Genomic DNA, 19,959 nt, shown 5'->3' with positions numbered 1-19,959 from the left:
TGTGAGCACTTCCCTGGGGAGCCTGTTCTAGTGCCCAACTACTGTCTGGGTGAAAAACCTTTTCCTGATGTCTAACCTAAACCATCTCTGATTCAGCTTTATGCTGTTTCCTCGAGTCCTGTTACTGGTAACAAAAGTGAAGAGATCAGTATTTGCCCTTCCACTTCCCCTTACGAGGAAGTTGCAGACTGCAGTGAGGTCTCCCCTCAGTCTCTTCTTCTCCAGGCTGAACAGACCAAGTGACCTCAGTCACTCCTCCTACGGCTTCCCCTCCAGATCCTTCATCATCCTTGTGGCCCTCCTCTGGATGCTTTCTAATAGTTTAATGGGGTTTTTTACATTGTGATGCCAAACAAAAATTGCACGCAGTTCTCAATTCTTAACTGTTTGCAGTACTGAATTCTTAACTGTTTGCAAGCTGTTTGCAACCAGCTCAGGTCGGGTATTTGGTCTCTTTTTTTATTCCTGTGATTTTCTATCTAGGATAAAAAGATGTTGGTGTGGGCCACAACAGATACTTACTTTTCTAAGCAGTGAGCAGCAGTAAGAACCCACTGAGGATCTATCAGAGTCCCCCCACAGAAATGCAAGCCATAACTGTAATAGAGCAAAAAGACATTGGTTTCAGATGGGAAAGTTAATTCTGCTTGTAATTAATCATGTAATCTTTCTAACATGTGAGCCTTTACAAACTAAAGACATTATTCCACAATTTTGATAAGGAACATTTTGCTTTCCTTGGACAATGTTTCTTATAATGATGGTAGTCTTCTGTGGACATTTTTATAAAGCCTTGTATGAAAACACCTAGATCTTTGCTCTTAACCACTATTCCTATTACTGGAAAACCTTGTGTGCAGTGAGGTTCACCATTTCAGAGATTCTGGCTTTTTCTAGCTCTAATCACAGTCAGAGAGCTCTCCAACTAGCCTTGATTCTTAGTTTTGTTAATAACTTTGCCAGTAGGATCGAATACTGACATGGAAGGACAGATCAAGATCTGTACTAGCCATACTTCAAACTGTTGCTTCTACTCGCAGGATACTGATTCTATTGTAGAATATAGTGGCAGTTTTAAAGTCATTCTGCCTTCTAGTAAAAATGTTTTTGAAATTAGCTCTTTTATTGATCTGATGGGTATTTGTCACAAAATAGAGCATTCTTGGTTGTCTAAATGACCTATCTAAGATTATGAAACATAATGTTTACCCTTGAGCTATTTTTAAATTAAAATCAACTTTATAATGCTGCAACCACATACTATAATATCATATGAGAGGCAATGTTCTTTTGCATGCAAAGTCTAATGTAATGGGGAATGGTCATACCTCGTACGGAGACTAATCTGCCAGGGCCAGGAGTGTGGATGGGAAATACAACCAGCAACAATCCTTTGAGCACACAACTTTTGTCTGAACTTGGATTTTCCACATTCATACTGAGCAGGAGCTACAGAATAAGAAAAAAAATCACTATAAGGAAGTTTAATGTATATGCTATGCATTCATTGTGAACTCAGAAACCTAGAAGGTGAACATGCTACAGTTGTCACTTTGGCTTTTGATTCTCTTCAGGCAATTCTGTACCACGTACCACTGATATTTTGTCAGGTTACCTTCATCTGGAACACTTAAAAATGCCTGGTAACTTTTTTTCACATACAGTTCCAGTAGTCAGCAAATTACACATGAATAGTTCTACAATCAGATACAACCCCCCCCCCCCCCCAAAAAAAAAACAGAAGGGGAAGGAGAAGGAAAAAGAGAGAAAGAAAAAAATAAATTCTCTCAACATCTTTAAATGTATTCTTACAGATTCCAGCAGTATAGAAGTTGCACTGGCAGATGTTTTAAGCTAATCTTGGTGGTAGAGAATGTGAAATTCAACCCTGTCTCTTTGGAACAAAATTTTGTCCACTATTATCTCAGGATCATTTGGTACTTCAGATGTCTCTGAGTTCTCAAAAAGGGTAGTTCATGTTTGGCCATGGAAAACTGACTCTTATCAACACAGAATTTAGAATTTGTTGTCAGCAAAAGGAACTAACTAATGAAATTAACGGCAAACACCATGTTTTTTCTGTTCTTTAGAGGAACATCTGAACAAAAAAAGTATTAATTTAAAAAAGAAGTGAATCGGCAAATGGAATTTTCCCCCCTAAGAGTCCCAGCCGAACACTTTCAATGCAGTACTATTTTTACAGCTACTCTGTGTGCATGACATAGAACATCTTTCTTTTTCTTATTTGCTCCATTTTGGGGTTTTGATCAGAGCACATTTTCTTCTGCTCACAGCTGAAAGGATAAAGCAGCAAGAAAGTCACCCTTCTTTTGAGTGGAAACTGCCCCTCTTCCTAGGATAGCTTTTGTTGTTGACAGACATGAAAGGAGTAGAAACCAAAATGTTGCAAAACCTTCTCATTTTACACTTTGTTGTACCACCTCATTCACATTACTAAATGACTTGATTACTACTAACAAAGACAAGGGCATCTGGTTAAATATTTAGGGCCAGATGCACTTTCCAGTCATCAGATATGGTACAGTATCAGAGAAGGGTCGATATGGTTTTCATCCAGAACAGAACCAGAGCCATGTGAGCATGGAGTGCAAAAATTTTGCTGGGATAAGACTATGCCTTGTTCAGCCTCGCCACACACAGAGTTGTGCCAGGTGACTAGGTAGGAGCAGGGAAAATTCCTGTTGGAATGACCCTATTTTGAAACACATGGCAAAACCCCATAAACTTCAGTGTGCCCTGGGTATATCTTGTGCTGCATTTTAGGCTTTCAGAGAACAAGCATCAATCTTAAAACTTCAGACGTAGACTTTGAACATCACTTCCCAAGAGCCTTATTTTCCAATCTAAAGCTATTGCACTTCAATCAGTCTTTCAGACTAATCACTGAATGTCCTCCAGTTGTCATAAAAGGTTACAGAAAAAGGATACACTAGTCTTTAAAGGAATAATTACGGCACTTAGGAATGTCACAGTACTCCCAGGCTTTTCTCGGGTCTGTTGTGTAGCACCAAGGTCCATTCACATCTCCATCAGGATTTCTGCAGTACTGTAACAAAGAACAAAAACACCAGCTATTAACCGTGCAATAAAAAAGCCTATCAATTAAAGTTCCAAAACAAAATTAATTTTTTCTTACTTCCTTTTAATTTTTCTGTTTGCTCTGTGACTTTAGGAAAAGATAATAAAAATGAAATTTCTTCAACTGTCTTCAGACAGTAAGCTTCAATAATGCAACCTTGGACCTCTGAGCTCTCAAAAAGTAGGAGATCTTGACCCCAGATGAGGTTTTCTAAAGCACTAAACTACTCCTGCTTTCACTGCAGTTAGTAGAAGTAGTAGGGTCAGTCCTGAGATCTTCTCACATCCAATCTGGCTACATGACTCTGGGGCAGGTGAGTATTGTGTAAGCTGCTCTAGCACAACCTGGTGATGCAGGGTCCAATGTTCACCCAGATGTGGGGTACCTGGTTAGCTCAATCACTCTAGGTTTTTAGTGGGCATACTGACTGATCTCTGCTCAGCACAGACACTTCACACAACTGCATGCCACCACATATTTTTTCTAGTTCCCTTCCCTACCCTGAAATATATCCTGTGTCTTAGGGAAAAGGAGAAAATATTTGCTACCGAGACTCTGACAAATGTAAGAACCAAGCAGTTTTGGTAGACTGGTTTTCAGAGGGAGTTTCTCCAATCGGAGGTGGAATTCATTGCAGTGTATATGATGCCATCACATAATTGACTAAAGCAAGCTCTAAAGTCATGTACCAGGTGAAAATATAGTTCAATCTGGCAACATCAAACAAGCTCTTTATATCACATACACAGTTTGTCACAAATTAGGGAAATCTAGAGAACTAGTGCTGAGTACATGTGTTGGGACTTCGGAGATGAAGGTTAGAAATAGAGATCGCCTTACAGGGTGGGTCAGGCACATGTATAACATTGTATAATGGGTTGTGGCAGAAGCTGGAGGGCTGGAGAGGGAATTAACAGAGGATAGGGGGCTACAATCCATTATATATCTCAAGGAACTTGCATCGAACATTGGATTCATCACCATCTCACCCGTCGCTGTTACTACTGAAATCTATGACCAGGTGCTCTTTCTGTCAGAGGAGACAGAGGTTCTGCCCACAGACAGTGGTCTGGATAGCGCTCAGTAGTGAGAAGAAGCAAGAGCTCATCTGAAGACCCTTGGTTGTGCTGCAGAAGCATTCAATAGAGCTTCTGGTCATCTCTGTGTCCCACAGAAGTACAGATTGCCCACATCAGCAAGAAATAGCACAATCAGGTTCTTGGATTGAACTGAGGAAAAGAAACTAATTAACAAAGACCATAAAATGCTTGCTGAGGAACCCTGAAGAAGACAGCCAAAGCTCAATTACAAGAAGTATTCAATGAACAGTTGTTTACATTTTTATCCAGGCCTGCTCTTGGATGAGTTGTGGGAGTGAAATAGTCATGGGTATGAGGTCTCTGAGAACTCCACTCTTGACAAGTTCTGCCCCTTGCAGTTTTTGCTACTGTGCCACGATAATCTTTACCATTACCATTAATGCAGTCTGTACAGAAAGAAAAAAAGGAAATGACTGTTAGCTGTGGGCTGTTTGGCCACATCCATAATTGACAGTGGTGAAGCAGAGATAAATTTGAGGAAATACTACTAGGACTTACATGTCTTACATAATATGTAGACAAGGAAAGAAGGGCAACATAGTGTTAATGGTGCCTAACAATGGTATTTTAATTTCTTTGCATTTTAAACGTTTTTTTTCCCATTATCACAGAAGTCATAAATCAAAGAAGCTTAGATTTAGTTGACCCCTCATGACTCCAGAAGTCAGGGCTACAAAAGACTATGCACACACGAAGTGTTTTACTTGCAGACACTGATATCTGTCTAATGACAAATTTTACAGTAGGTAAAAAGCAGTAATACATGTTCAGCCAAAATTATTAGCCTTCTAAACAGAAAAATGCGCCATAGCAAAAAAAAAAAAAAAAAGAAAGAAAGAAAGCTGAAAGCTGTAGTACTCTAACCATCTACTCAAGGGTTGGACTTGATGATCTCAGAGGTCCCTTCCAACCTGATTCTATGAACTGAATTAAAAAAAGTCAGCTGTCCTCTAATGTGAAATGGAACCCTGGAAATGTTAATGCATGGAACAGTTGCCAGCAAAATGCCAACACTGCTGCATTTTCTGTCCTTGCTAGTTGCTCTCCCATAGTAGTGTGGACACTAGTAGCCATCTGTTTCCAGTATTGCCAGATGTAGTAGGTAAAAGACGTGATATTAGTTCCAAATCAAATACAGAAACCCTGCTATAAAATTGTAGAAGAATGCTCAGAAAATAAAGAGAGTGGATTCTGTATTTATTTGGAGTTTCCTGTATTTCATTCTCATAAAATTTGTGAAGATGTTTCCATAAAAACCAGCTTGCTGGTTATGAACATCTCTAGGGGAAGCTGGAAGTATTCTCACCAGCATTTGTTTCCAGTGTTGTCTGAGGTGGTTTTGGTAAAGTCTGTGCTTCATGGTCATCACACCTCTTCAAGTTGCAATACTCCCACCTCACACCAGGGTCGGTGGTGTAGCACCATGGACGGCCATCAGCATCTGGGTTTCTGCAGTAGTTTTGTCTCAGGTCCCTACAAATGGAAAGGTATTATATTCCTATCCATGCCACTGCTCTGTGGAGAACTCAAAAGAACATTTTAGAAAGCAGGTGTATTACAGAGTTAGCATATATCATTTATCATGTACATTCTGTCATTGCTAATTGAAATCTTTTTTCCAGCATAAAGAAATCAAGACACATATACAGAGTATTTAAATATGCCAAGTACTTCTTCATTAATTAACGCTTATAGTAGAATACCATTTAAAAATCCAGATAAGTAAATGCATACATGTATAGCAAAGATATAATTATTTTTAATTTTTCAAATACAGTAATAGTTTTTAAAAAGAAATAGTTTTTTGCATTTTGGAATAAATAAATGACAAATGCTAGGAACAAGAAAACAACTTAGCCCTTCCTCAAAGCTCTAATGACCTGTGGACAAGGAGAAAGAGACTTAAACTCATGAATAAGCTCAGTATAAGGGAAAATTTATGATAACTATTAGTTGTTTTAGAAGCAATGTAGAACACAGTTAATTAGTCTGAAGCATAATAGTGGCAACTGTGGTTCCTTTCAAGATAAGGTCAATGGAAAATGTTTCCACATTAAGAAGAAAAGGAAGAAATTATTTTTACCAAGTACACTCCCTTCCCAGCTTTAAAATCATTGTTGTGTAATGATTGCAAATCAAAACAAGTTCATGGATGATAATTGCCCAATGAAACCTGGAAATGGGAAATACACATACGCGTTTGGGAAGTTGTCTGCTGTTTTATTGTGTCGGTGAGGTGACATCGAGCTCCAGGCTTGACATTTCTTTCCCGAGAGAGTGAAAGAAGCTGTACCACGGTAAGTCACACCATTGCCGTGATAGCACTCCTCAGTAACTGGAGCCTGCTCAGGCACATCAACAGCTGTAGTGAATAACAGAAACCAGTCTCTTGCATCTTAATACTTTGTTGTGTATACATGAGCATAGAAAGCCAACAGAACACAACAAGCCAGAGTGTTTCACTGACCACCACAGCACGCTCTCTGTAGCAGAATTCTTTTCAGACTGTATATCAAAAGGAAGATTTCAAAAAATGTTTGTAAAAATTTCATGATACACCAGATAAGAGGACTTGTACATCAACTTTACTGCCACGCACGTGGATTTATTTCAGCTAACAAGCCAAATACTTAACATAAGGATGTTATCACTTACCTTTACTTCTTCAGGGTAAGTGATGGCCTGTGTCTTTGCCACAGGCTCATATGGAACGCACCTGCCTTGTGTAAGGAGAGTTTTCTTCTGATTGCTTTCCATGGAGTCTTGGTTCAATGCTCTTAAATTATCTTAGGTTTTGCTCTAGATTCAATTTTTCAAGAACTAGCATGTAAAACTGATTAACTTTTCCATGGAGAATTTAAAAATTTAGAGGTGAAGGTAATCACCGCTTGATAAAATGAAAAGACTTCTGTTACTGCAATTTTTCTGCACTCAACCACCAGACTGAACACAGGGCTCCACATCAGACCCAGGTGTTCAACTGATACATGGCAATGCTGGCAGTGACAGCAATAACACAACTGAGCAGAGTCACCCAAGATTTCTCAAAGTAAACCACGATGACCCTTCACTTCTGGTTGTCTCCTGTTCTTACCAGGGGTCTCTGGCTCTGTCCCATCACAGGAGGGGATGTTGCAATATTCCCACCGGGCAGTTCTGTTGGTGGTGTAACACCATGGCATCTTCTCACCATCAGGGTTTCTGCAGTAGTTTTCATCTAGACCCCTGAAACAGGAAACCTGGTTAACAAAGGTCTCTCACAAAGATCTATCAAAGTTTATGAACAAAAGGAGAATGCTCCTTGCATCCCAGTTTACTGTTGTATCTACTAGTGCGTAATTGCTGCTGTCATTTACTGGTGCCATCTACTATATGAATAATTGCAATTTTGGGTGTGCTAAACCAGACACCTGCTAGACTGATGGATGAATTAAGATACTGGAGTACTTTGAGGCCAAGAGCAGCACAGCAGGAACATAGCGTGAAAAAATCTAGTCCCAAGCAAATATCATAATTGTAACTGTCTTACCCCACATTGCTTCACCTGAGCAGGGAAAAAAGTCGATCAAGCAGAGTTTGAAAGTCAGAAAAGGAGACACTAGTACCCAAGAACAAAGTGAATAAAAAGAAATGTGCAAAAATTTCGAAAATATGAGATCCAGTAGGTGATGAATGCGGGTGTAACTGAAGAGCTTTGCAATATAGTTGAAGAAAACTGAAGTAATTCTGTGCCTTGGAATTTCTCATAGACACTGAATAACGGAGAGGTTTCACTTACTTGCAGGGATAGTTTTCTGGAGTGCGAGCATGTCTGTGGGGAGATTGAGAACTCCACTGCTGACAGGTATTTCCAGATTCAGTAACAGCTATTGTGCCTCGATAATCTTCTCCTCTTCCTGATAGACACTGACGTCCTGGTGGAGGAACTGGTGGGGGTGTTGCTATTACAGAAAAATGAACTAAAATTAATCAGTGCCTTCTAGACAGCAAAAAACCCAAAGCAACTAACCAAAACACTTTGAACTTTATAATTACATGGGCTTTTTAGCTTTCTTTGCAAGTTTAAATATCACAATATTTGAAAAGCCCAAAAGGCAGAGAAAAGATCTAAAGATATATTTCCTAACTTTTCATTCTCCCATTTAACTTCTTCACAAGCAGTCCAGTGACCAGAAGACCATTTGCATCTGCCCCTTTACAGGAGATACATTACAGAGCCAGATACATTACAGGATACAAAAGCCAGGATATAAAAGTGCCAGCAGCCCCATCAGAACACAGCTGGAAAGTAAGCAAGTGGTAATACTGTGAAGAAAACTGGGGTGAAAGGGGCAGGCCCATCAGTGATACATACAGATGTAGGTACAGATGTAAAAGAGAAGTACTCTTAAGTAGTGAGAGACAGAAAGGATGAGGTCTGGTGAGAAGTCCCAAGGAAAAGTATCATGGCAAGCCACAGGCCTTTAGAGAAAAAGAGAACTGAAAAGGTGGAGAATTGATTTGGAAGAGCAAAACAGAAGCCAAAGGATTTTCAGGAAGAGTGAAGCTGTTGAAAAGAGGAATACCAAGAAGAAACACCAGAACTGCTGAAATGCCTGGTCATGGAAAAACACATCAAGGAAGGGAAATGTGACCATGCAAAACCATTAGAAATACCTGTGACAAAAAAGTCTAGCCTCAAAAGAGCTATCAAAGGTTCATTTCAAGGTGATTAATTCACTGAAAGAATTCACTGCTGAGAAAATTCAGCAGTCTTTTATTCTTTCCTTTATCTTTGAGCCTCTTCTGTTTGTTCTAGGTCCTTGCACCACCCTGATTCAAAGCTGTCTAGATTTCTTTGTATCTAGATGTAATTGTATCTAGAAGTCTAGAAGTCAGACTCACTGCAACGAGGAATGTCACAATATTCCCAGCGTTTAGTTGGGCTGGTAGTGAAACACCAGGGTCGAGGTTCACCATCGGGATTACGGCAATAATTCATCTTTAGATCCTTCTCTGGAAAACTGAACAGGAAAAATAAGTTTTAAGATATGTCACTAATGGCTGTAACAATTATTCTGTCAGGTTCAGGGTGGTCTTCAGACCACTATGAACAATAAATAGACCATCACAGAATCAGACTCACTTTTCTGGGAGGTATCCATGAGAGTGAGGTTTCTGGGAGTCCCAGCGCTGGCACTCAAGCCCAGACTCTGTTGTTGAAACTACTCCATGATAGTTTTCTCCACTGCAGTGCATGCACTCTACTGTAGGAACAATGCAGAATGAGAGCAAGAGAAACAGAAAGCCCTGGAGGAATTGGTCCATAAACAGTCATACTCATCTGACATGAAGCTCAAGAGCCTGAGCAGAGCACAAAGCTGAAGAACAGTCTTTTTTTTTGAAAATTAAAAGCTTATTTTCCTTGGTAAAATGCCTTTAGCTAGTTGATTACATTTATACTTCTTCATTTAAAAAAAGTCAACATAATAGACTATAGTTTTTAAAAGAGCTGAATTTAAACTACTAAGTGGTATTTTAAAATCTATGCCTTGCTACTGTCATGTTTTGTTGAGTTTTGCACTAGCAACTGTCATGTGGTTGAATTCTAAGACTATGATATGTGAATACACTCATATACCATTTTTTTATCTAGGGAAAAAAAAGATTTTGAATAGCTATTTTGAGAGTCTTTTGATATCTTCCTTCTTGGTGTCAAAAATGTCTTTGGAAAGTTTCAGTTTGAACTAAACTCAAGTTTGGAACAAATATTCAATTAAAACTAAAAGTATCTGAGTAACTTCACATTCTTGAAAACACATCTTGCAAAAATGGAAAGAAGTTAGTATGTGTACTCTGACCTTCACACTCAGGGATGTTACAGTAATCAAATCTGGTATCAGGGTCTGTTGTGTAACACCAGGGTCCCTTTTCGTCGTTATCGGGGTTTCTGCAGTAGTTTTCTTCCAGTCCTGCATTGGGATACTTTTCAGGGGTATAACTAGAACAGAATTAAATGGGATTACAGAATAAGGCAAGTGTCCCAATTCTTCAGCTGAGAACTCTAAAAACTAAATCTTTATCTGAGGACTGTTTTGTAGATCTTGGTGTTTAGAGGTCTCTAAATTGTTAATGTGTGCCATTGCTGAAGAGTTAGAAGTGTCATAGCAATAGACCTCAGGAAATACAGTGGCTCTAAGGCCAATCATGTCTTTAATACTTGCATTTACTTTAACTATTTGGTTTCCAGCAATTACTGCTCAGTCAAGATACCATGTAGCATGTAGTGAATAGTTTCCTCTGGGACATGTTCCCTGGGAGATGCAAGGAGAAGACATTTGTTGAATGTGAGAGTCCTCTGTAGTCTGAATACTATAAATTCTGAATAGAATGTTACTAAATAAACCCAATTAGGTGTTTTTCATTAAATACAAGAAATACTACCATGTTAATTGTGGATTCACTGGTAAAATTATGTACTTCTATCCCATCTGCCACATGTTATACCTATGGCCAAGAGAGAAGTCCTGGTGAGATTAATGGTAAATTCTTATTTCAGCAGAACCACATGCTTGCCTATCTGGTATTTTGCTCATGTAAGGACCACAAAATTTAAATGCAACTGCCAAGGCTGACAATGTCTCTATTGATCATGTAGCACCACTTGGAGGTCTCTGAGTTACAACTCAGATTAGAGAAATATCTTATTCTAGATAGGTACAAAAATATTTTATAAGAAGATTTCTAATACCAAACAAATTGCTTACAAGACTAATTAGCACATATGCATGGCTTAACAACGTTTCAGAAAAATATATAAACAGATATTAAAAGGCCTTACTTTGGTTTATGTGGGGAATTATCAGCCCACTTCTGGCATCGCACACCTTTCTGAGTTTTGGCTTCTGTTCCTCTGTAATCCACTCCTTTTCCCTCCTTGCATTCTAGAAGATAAACTGAAATGATATGTGCTTATTTAATCAGTATCATGACATGTTCATTGGATTCTAGCATATAACCCCCCCCCATTTTCATGTTAATATATTTCAATACATTTAGTCATATTTTGACTTTCTTATGCTGTCAAAAATAATTCACATTATAAAAACCTACTAGTTATCTGATGCCTAAATTGTACTAATTGGGACTGAAAAATTTATGGGAAAGCAAAATCTTTCATGTCAGAATTCCAGAGAAATAAATGTAACACAACCTGGTTATTTTGGAAACATGCTATAGTAGGTTTAAATAATAAAATATGCTTTTAACATTTAAATAGGCACTATAAGAAAATAGAAACATTCTCTTTTTCTTACCTCCTATGATGTTGTTATGGTTATACACAGTAATTAAAATCAAACCTTTAAACAGAGTCACCTGAATTCAGCTGAAGATCACAAAACAGATTCACAGATTCCCACATACTACTTTACCAGTTTAAATAAGCAATTTTTTTAAAGTTCATATAAATTCAGATGACATTTTTTTCATTAAAGTTCACCATGTGATGAATGAGATTGAATTAATTCTGAAACAAGGACTCTCTCCTGTACAGTATAAAATGGATAGTTGGTTGAAAGTGCATAAGACATATGTACTTTTTCAGTCTTATATTTTGGAACTTAATAGTACCTTCATGAAGAAAAGAAAAATAAGAACTGAAAGAATTAGCAATGAAATCCTGTCTCTGTATAAGACAAGGGGAATTTTAGTGCTGAATAAGTCTGGAGTCTGTGTTAGTAGCCTTAAAACATTAAATTGTTTTAAATTAATAATCCTTAAATTAAATAAGAACCGAGAGTCTAACATTGTAATTTTTTTCCCTGGGAGGTGGGAGCAACCATAACCCCAACCTCTAAGATTTTCCTGGGAGGACTGAACATCACCTGTCCCAGCATAGAGCTGGTGACTGCAAGGGGAGAGAAAGCTGCAAAGGCCATGTCTTTCACTCAGGAAGGAATTCGGATCTTGGCATATTCCCTCAGAGCTTCTGCATCTGCAGGTCAGGGTCAGTCACTGTTAGGCAACATCCTCTGGGTTGGAAAACTAAGCAGGAAACTCATTTAATATTTCCCTAATGAAGCAATCTATCTTTTAGGTTGTGATCTGTTTTGTCTCAATGTCTTCAGGTAGTGTCCAAATAAAATACTTGTGGAGACCCAGTTTTGCAACAGTTTTTCTCAGCATTAAAGTTGTAACAAAGCTGACATACAAGCATATAAACAGAAATCTGGAGAAATAATGCCATTTTAGACAGACCTGTCTTGTCTAAAGTGAAAAGAATGAATATTTGAATTTGAAATTAAGTCTAGCTTTTCCAAGGGTCAGTAAGTAGATTAGATTTGGATTTAGAGATGTACCTTTGGTCATGCTTTTATTTCAATGTATGCACAGGGGAGAGTTTACTCTAGAAACTTTAACTGGAAGTCTTTTGGATCCCTCAAACAATTTTGCAATAAAATAACATTAAACCCCTCAATTACTGAACATTGAATTGGTCAAGTACTGACTCTCTTTGTTTGTGTAAACTTTTGACCATTTATATAACCTTTAGGGCCTTTTCTGTCTGATGACAAATGACTAACTTTGATCCCCAAGCTCAACCCATGTCCCTTGGGTTAACTATTTACAAACAGATATGTAGATAACAATTCCCAATGCATCTTTTATTCTTTTTTCTATAAGTCAGATAAAGTTAACTTTCTCTTTTATAGTACATACCATAGAAAAATTAACTTTTAAAACTGTCCGTTTTACGCTAATTGTTATCCTTTCCTTTGAATGCATTGATAAATAGCAACTAGGTCTCCTTGAGTAATTGCTTCAACTGAAAAAATACTCTTGGTTTCAGCAATAATATTGCAAAAGCATCTGGACCTATGAAAGGAATTTCCTTGTAGCATCAGGACAGCAGCAGCCTCAGGAGACAGTGATGTGATCTGCCTAGGTAAAAGCTACCTTTTCCATTCTGTTCTGTAACAATAGATTAAATGGATGTTATCATTAGAATGGACACGTAATTATTTGAGACTCTCTGCAAACAAAAAGATGAGCAACAGAGAAACCATCTGACACATACACAGTAGGCTGTGTTGTTGATGTTCATGATACCAAGGTCCATATTTTGGTTTCTGTAGGTAGGGGTGGAATTTTCGGACATTTTGGTCACATTGAACAACAGTTTTTCACACTTTTACTGGTGGGGTTCTGTTTTTCAAGAAACTAAAGGTCTATGTCAAAAAATGTAGTAAGAAATCCTCTCTGAATATTGCATGACCAGTTCTAGCCTCAGTAAATGCAAGGGATGTTTCAAAAATAAACCAAAATCACAGTTCAGATCCTCACAGTAAGCAAAACCAATATGATTGTTTGGATATAAGTTACTTATTCAGTCTTTTAACTTTGTTACTTGACAATTAATCAGTTCCATTTTCCTTCTGCAATAGGAACTGCAGAAGATTTCTTAGCATTACTTCATTTGTTGAAATTCCCACCTGCTTCTGGATATAATAAAAAATGTTATCTTCTAATCATTAAATTACCTGTTCAGTTATATATATATATATAAAAAAAAAAATGCAGCTGGCCGTAGGCTTCAGAAAATATCTGGTTGAAAAAGACTCTCTGTCATCTTTGGTCCAAACCCCCATAAAAAGCACGGCCAGCTTCTGAGCTGGATGAGATCACTCAGAGCTTTGTCCAGTAAATATAAGAAAGGCTGAAGGCTCCCCAGCCTCTCTGGGCAATGTGGTCCAGTGTTTATCCTCCTTTTCTGTGAAAAATTACTTTCCTTATATCCACAAGGTCTGAACAAGATCTCATTTGTATGTTAAGATGCAATCCAGTTAAAGCTACTGAACTTCTATCTAAAAACTTCTTTCAGGTGCTATACACATAACATTATCTTATCATACAAGTCTTTGAAGGTCATCAGAGAAGTAAAGATGCAGTTTAAATTCCAGTCATTGTAATTCTTGACTTTTGGTTAAAAATTGGTCTATCAAAACAACTGCATAATTTCCATCAGCTGAGAACCTGGTTTGTTTTAGCTTTTTGTGTGCCTTTTTTTGTTGTAGTCCAATATTTGATAGATAATATTGTTTCCAATTTCTGAATATTCTCAAATGCATTAATATTTTTTTAAAGTTATGAATCAGCAAATGGCCAAAGACAATGTTCACGAATCCACCTAACACAGAAACTTTGATTCTATTCAAAATTTACCACATTATCTTACATCTGAATGATCGCTAAGGAGGTCTTTTCTCCCTTGTGTATTACTAACGTCAAAGAACAACACAATGGAACTTCTGCTACATTAAATCACATTCCTTATTGCCTGCATATAGCAAGAGCTCCATGCTTGATCATGTAATTAAAAAGTAGTCTTAAATCTCAATGTTTTTTCTGCATTTGGTGTAAGGTGATACATTTTTAAAAGGGGATAAAAAATTGGATAGCTGCCATTTCTTAGAGACAGACTTCCTATTATCAGAAAGCATTAGAGACTAAATACATTTCTATCAAATAACCCTCATCTATGACAAAGATGATCATCAATAAAATATGCCTAAAAGTGGAACACAAAAATTCACCGTGTCATTTAATCATGACATAAAAATAAGATTAGGACAAAAATGCCACCAAATTCATTAACTGAAGAGTACAAACATCATATAACAATATGAAAAGATTATAAAAATAGATCATTTTTATCTGAAGCACAGTTAAAACTCTAATACTTCTTAAAAACTAAAACAAAGTTGATTTGAGTCCCATCCAAATAAACTGTGAATTTTCTGTAGTGATACAAAAGAAATTATTTGGTAGCTTCCATCAGTTTTTCTGTGGGCAAAGGTCTGTATCAGAAACCATTGCCAACAGAAGTAGCTTCTCCTAGTCCCGTCAGCAGAGATACAGAAGATGCAGACATGGGTTATTGGCTGGTTCAAAAGAAGAGGAGAGAAGGTACTCCTAAGTATTTCCATTATCCCAGCACCTTCTGCATTCCCGAAGCAATAGTGCTCTTTTCTGCTTGTGAACCCTAGGATTTAGGGAGTGGGAAAGATGGTGGAGCACTAATCTGGGGAAACAAAAAAAACTGTACCGTTGTTATACCAGCAATGCGACAAATCCCGAGTGTGAGGTACGGGCTGACCTACACACTTCATCTGACCCAGTGAAGGCTTAGCCCCCATTTACACAAGTGTTACATGAGTCCCTACAAAAGCATATCTCAGGGAAACAATATAAAAATACATAGACATACTTCTTTTTTCGTAAAGAACTGCATTCGTTCTTCTGAATATCATTGCTGTTTTGGTGTTCTCAGACAATGTTAAACACTGCTGGTCTTTACTGGTAAATAAGAAGGCCCTGTTGGAATTAAGAGGAGAGAGCAATATAAGAAACAGTAACTGAATACATGCTTATTTTCCTGAACACCTTTTTGAGTATTCAGTTATCATTTTAGCAAGCACTACAGTTCAGTAATATTTAAGATCAAGTGTGGTTTTCAAATCGCTGAGTAATGCAGCTCACATTTTCAGTGGTGATTTTGATTCCTAAGTGTTCATATCAAACTTAGGTTGAAAGAGAACTACAAGAACAAATTATAACAAGGAATAAAGGGAATATATGCATAAGGCACATTAACTTTATTTAAAAAAAATTAGTGGTCATTCAAGGAGTGAGACATTCTACATACAGTATGCAGCAGTTACCAAGGAGCAGGTAAAACACAACAATCCGAGACCTTAAATTATCTTGTGATAACTGTTCTGAATCACCATACATGAAGCAACGTAAGCACTTCATAAACACAGCCATTTGTCTTTTCAGCAAGTGCCTTGGCTGCAAGTATGCAGAACTGGAGCAGATGGTGTAACCTTTACAGGATCATCTAAGGAAACCTCCTGATAAGCTAACTAATTCCTAGAGGTGGCTTTTCTGAACCCAAAAACATGCAATAGCAGCATGGCATTCCCTGAGTTGGTCTATACTAGGAAAGCAAATACTGACAAAGCACATTCTGTAGCCCTGCAACCAGCTGGCATGGCCCCAGTCTGTCTGTACTTGCAAATTCACACAGCCTCTCCTCCCAGGAGAGGGATCACATCTGGACTTATTGCTGACAACCATGTTCATGAGTTTTCTGGGTAGGGCTGGTTGTCCTGCATCAAAACTACACCAAAGGCTGTTACCCCCAATAAAACCCAGCTATCAGTAATGTTAAATCTGTAAGTAGGGATGGAGTTAACGAGCATGGCCCAACCCACTACTGAGGTGGGATAACAAGTCTGAAGTATTGATCCTAACTGATTGCTCTGAAGCGCTGTTGGGAGAACACTGCAGTGCTGGTCTGGTCTGAACACTCTGCCTAACACTTACCTTTCTTCCCACATACTCTTTCCTGCCAGATAGCTCTTGTTCTTGCTTGATTATAATACATCTCACAAAATTAATTACTACGGAGGCAATAACATGATGTTACTCCAGTGTCAGGTGATGGTAGGCTCAGATCCAAGGCAGAAGCAAAGGAATGATACTGTGCCTGAATATGCTTCAAAAGGAAAAACAATCCCCTGAAAACTGTAAATATATAATGTAAATATATAGACTTGCCCTCTCTGCCTTCCTCCCTACCCTCCTGAGCCATGTGCTACTGAAGCTCTGCCCTCTCTGGTTTTCAGAGAGGGGAAACTGAAACAAAGAGAACGGGTGGTACTTTGCACAGCCAGCAAACTGCTGTCATCCTTCAGCATTATAGCTCTTTAAGTCTCATTTTCCCTTTTGATTTAAAACACAAAGTTATACAGCACATTTAAAAAGTCAGCAGGTATACCTGCCTTGAATAAAAGCCCCAAGGAGAACCAAGTGCTGGAAACAGCCCTGCAGACAGTCAGTCTGCTAAGTTCAAAAGGTGTGCTGCAGAAGCAGTAAATCAAGAACTCATGAAAATTGGAAGAGAACCCCCCCGTGCCCCATATGTGAGGACTGCCTCCCACTCCAGTAATCTCTCCTCACTGCTCCAGTTTCTGGCTATATTGCTGGAGCTTAATGGGCTCTGAGGCTTTGGTACAGCCTTAGACTCAGAGCAATAGTTTCCACTAGGACAGGAGCCTGAGCAAAGGCCAATGGTTCAGACTGGTCAACACCTTTTGTGCTTTCCTGCCCCCTGAGCCTGGTTAAATGCAAGTGTAGAGAGAGAGCTTGGCTGGAAGTAGAGTTTAGGATCATCAAGGTTTAGGTGTTTATTTCTTCCTCATAGTATGTAAATCCAAATTCTAGTAAAAGTCAGAATAATGGATTTATCTGCAAGATAGGTAATGCAATGAACATAAGCAGTGCTATTATTGCTATTATTTCTGTCCCAAATGTCTGAGAAACTATGACTCTTCATTGCACAAGGAGTGCAAGAGCCTTGATAAAACCATGTTAAGTTGGTTTTCAGTGTGCCAAGCTGTACAACAAGACATCATAAAGTTTTTCAATAAAAATTCAACATAATTTTATTACTATCTCTGTTTCTGCAGTCTTCATCCATATGTCCCAGGCATTCTATTTGTACACATATTTTGTTTTTCCAGCAAACCTCAAATGTGCATACTCCTAAGAAATCCCTTGAAAGTTCAAACTGGTGGTAAATAAGGCAGATTGCTCCGTCATCTGCAATGCAAGATATATATGGGAACCCATGGAAATTACCTGCAAGCAAACTTATTTTCATTTTCACATTGCTCTGCACATTCTTCCTCGCTATTTGCCTTGTAAATTTGCTTCATTGGGTTGAGCAGCCAAGCTCCCTCTGTTCTCACATAGTGGTCTAGGATGCTTCCTTGCACTAAAAGGAAAAAGAGAGAAAGAGTGAACTTATTAATGCTGACATGATTTATTTCAAACTGTCAGGTTAAATTTTTTGTCACCTCGTTGTGTAACATCATCATTTATTTGCTGGAATAATTTGGTTAATGGTGAAAAAATATGGATAAATCTTGCCTTCGTGGTATGGTAAAGGGTAGCATCGCTGAAAAGCCGATGTAAGGAGGAATAGAGAAGTGGCTTGAACAGTACTTTGTATCATTGTGAAAGTCATAACAAGTACCACAAACCTAGGGTATAAAGTGATGGGAACACAGAAGGCGACCCAAGGAGCAAAAAAAAGTGAGGTGTTGCAAAAAGAAAGTATTGGCCACACGTACTTTGGAGAAAGTGGAGAAACGGGACTCAAGAAAGATGTGAAACAATGTGTGTCTGTTGCTGGTATCTACCTACTCAGAATGACTTCAGTTTTATGAGTCATCTCTTTTCAAAGGCTCTTACTCTTGCAAAGCTCCTACTCCTTGGTCACTGGTATTATCAGATGTTCAGTTTGTAATTTTTGTAGTAACCCTGTATTGAATTTACTTAATAATCAAGGTAGCAGCTGTTGTCCTCCATTGCAATGAATTAACACAAGACATTGTGAATAAATTCATCTAACAACTTCTGGGCTACACCTGTGTGTGAAATACATAGGATACTAAAAAGTACAGCTATGTTTAATGCTAAACTCAAAAAAATGTTCAGGTACAGTCCTCCTTATAAAGGATTTCTCCATTTAGTATTTTCTTTCCCTGTTACAGCTATGTGATGTCTGAACGCTTAGTTCAGAATCCTTAGTTCACAGTACTGTGACTTTAATGATTTCCAGCTGCAGGTTCACAGACTTGCATGAGTCCTGTGATTTTTACAGTTTTTTTATCAGATGAGCAAACGACTCTTCTGACAAATGTTTGGCTCTGGGAGTTACGTGTTCTGCATGGTTTCAACCCCAAACAGACAGATGGCCAATGGTCTTTGCAGCACATCTGAGTCCTGAGCTATGTTTTTGTGCCTGGCTTTATGCAATTGCTGAATAAAAGGCATAAAAGGCATACAAGGAATGAACCAGACCACGAATGCCCTCTCATACATAACAGCCATGCTGCAGAGAAGAACTTCTTTCTTCTCTATATTTTTTCTGACCCCTGTCTGTCTCGGCCATAGCCCAATGCCAGCAGGAGGGACAAAAGGCCTCCTTGTCCCACTCATACCCATGGCCTGTGACCAGGGGCTCCACTGGGTCTTTCCAGCTGGGAAAGGCAACAGCTCCTCCCTTTCCCAAGTAACATTCTTGTAGAGTGAAGCAGGCTCATGAGCCTCCCAGTATCAAATTCCTTCACCTGAGAGATAGCTCAGCCTGCAGTTGAGTGTTTTCTTAAAGATCATTCTGCACTTACAAGCCGGAGCTGATAAAATAGAGACACAAGACAAATTATGCTACCTCTCATACCACTGCAAAACCAGAGAAATTACTGAGGGGTTTTTTCCGCATGTAGACTAGGGAAGAGTTTGGTCCTAAGATCTGACAGTTAGTTTAACAGTATGGATAGAATAAAAGGATAGCTGCTGAAAAATAAAAGAATACACTGAAATTTCATGTGACAAGCAGAGGAATCATTGATTCCACTAGTTATTTAAAAACAAAAACATTAAGAAGAAATTAGTTTTGAGAGAAAGCATTAAACTAGGTTAAAACAATATCATAGGGATGCTGCAATGCTCTCCACAAGGAAGAGAAAAACAAGTAAAGGATTCCTATTATGGTACAGTTTCCATGCAACCCTATTTCTGTTCTGTTTTGACATTTTGCAATAATATTTCCATTATTATTACAGCATTTGCTTTTAGAAATATTGACAGGATCATAATTGATTTGATTAATAAAAATATTTCTCCCCTTTTCTGCTATATTTATGT

The 19,959-nt window shown here is 38.3% G+C and overlaps 1 protein-coding gene across 4 annotated transcripts in view; it reads right to left on the bottom strand.

Moving 5' to 3' along the window:
- The window catches only part of LOC127481614 (plasminogen-like), an 87,935-nt gene that overhangs the window by 4,525 nt on the left and 63,451 nt on the right, over positions 1-19,959 (bottom strand). For 3 of the 4 annotated variants that reach the window (XM_051811075.1, XM_051811074.1, XM_051811072.1), the window contains exons 2-15: positions 17,887-18,022; positions 15,449-15,555; positions 11,021-11,135; positions 10,041-10,180; positions 9,326-9,446; positions 9,085-9,203; positions 7,979-8,141; positions 7,295-7,425; positions 6,397-6,562; positions 5,507-5,673; positions 4,438-4,586; positions 2,974-3,067; positions 1,329-1,449; positions 523-597 (exon numbers count right to left, since the gene is read on the bottom strand). In XM_051811075.1, the coding sequence (XP_051667035.1) occupies positions 523-597; positions 1,329-1,449; positions 2,974-3,067; positions 4,438-4,586; positions 5,507-5,673; positions 6,397-6,562; positions 7,295-7,425; positions 7,979-8,141; positions 9,085-9,203; positions 9,326-9,446; positions 10,041-10,180; positions 11,021-11,135; positions 15,449-15,555; positions 17,887-18,022 (1,804 nt within the window). The remainder of the gene's footprint in view (positions 1-522; positions 598-1,328; positions 1,450-2,973; positions 3,068-4,437; positions 4,587-5,506; positions 5,674-6,396; positions 6,563-7,294; positions 7,426-7,978; positions 8,142-9,084; positions 9,204-9,325; positions 9,447-10,040; positions 10,181-11,020; positions 11,136-15,448; positions 15,556-17,886; positions 18,023-19,959) is intronic. The other variant, XM_051811076.1, reaches the window with a different exon arrangement.

The sequence above is a fragment of the Manacus candei genome, unplaced genomic scaffold (assembly GCF_025592945.1).
Source record: "Manacus candei isolate 608988 ecotype Guabito, Panama unplaced genomic scaffold, ASM2559294v1 h1tg000081l, whole genome shotgun sequence".
Taxonomy (NCBI): Eukaryota; Metazoa; Chordata; class Aves; order Passeriformes; family Pipridae; genus Manacus; species Manacus candei.
Note: the sequence above shows the minus strand (reverse complement) of the source record. Positions and strands in the feature narration are given on the sequence as shown.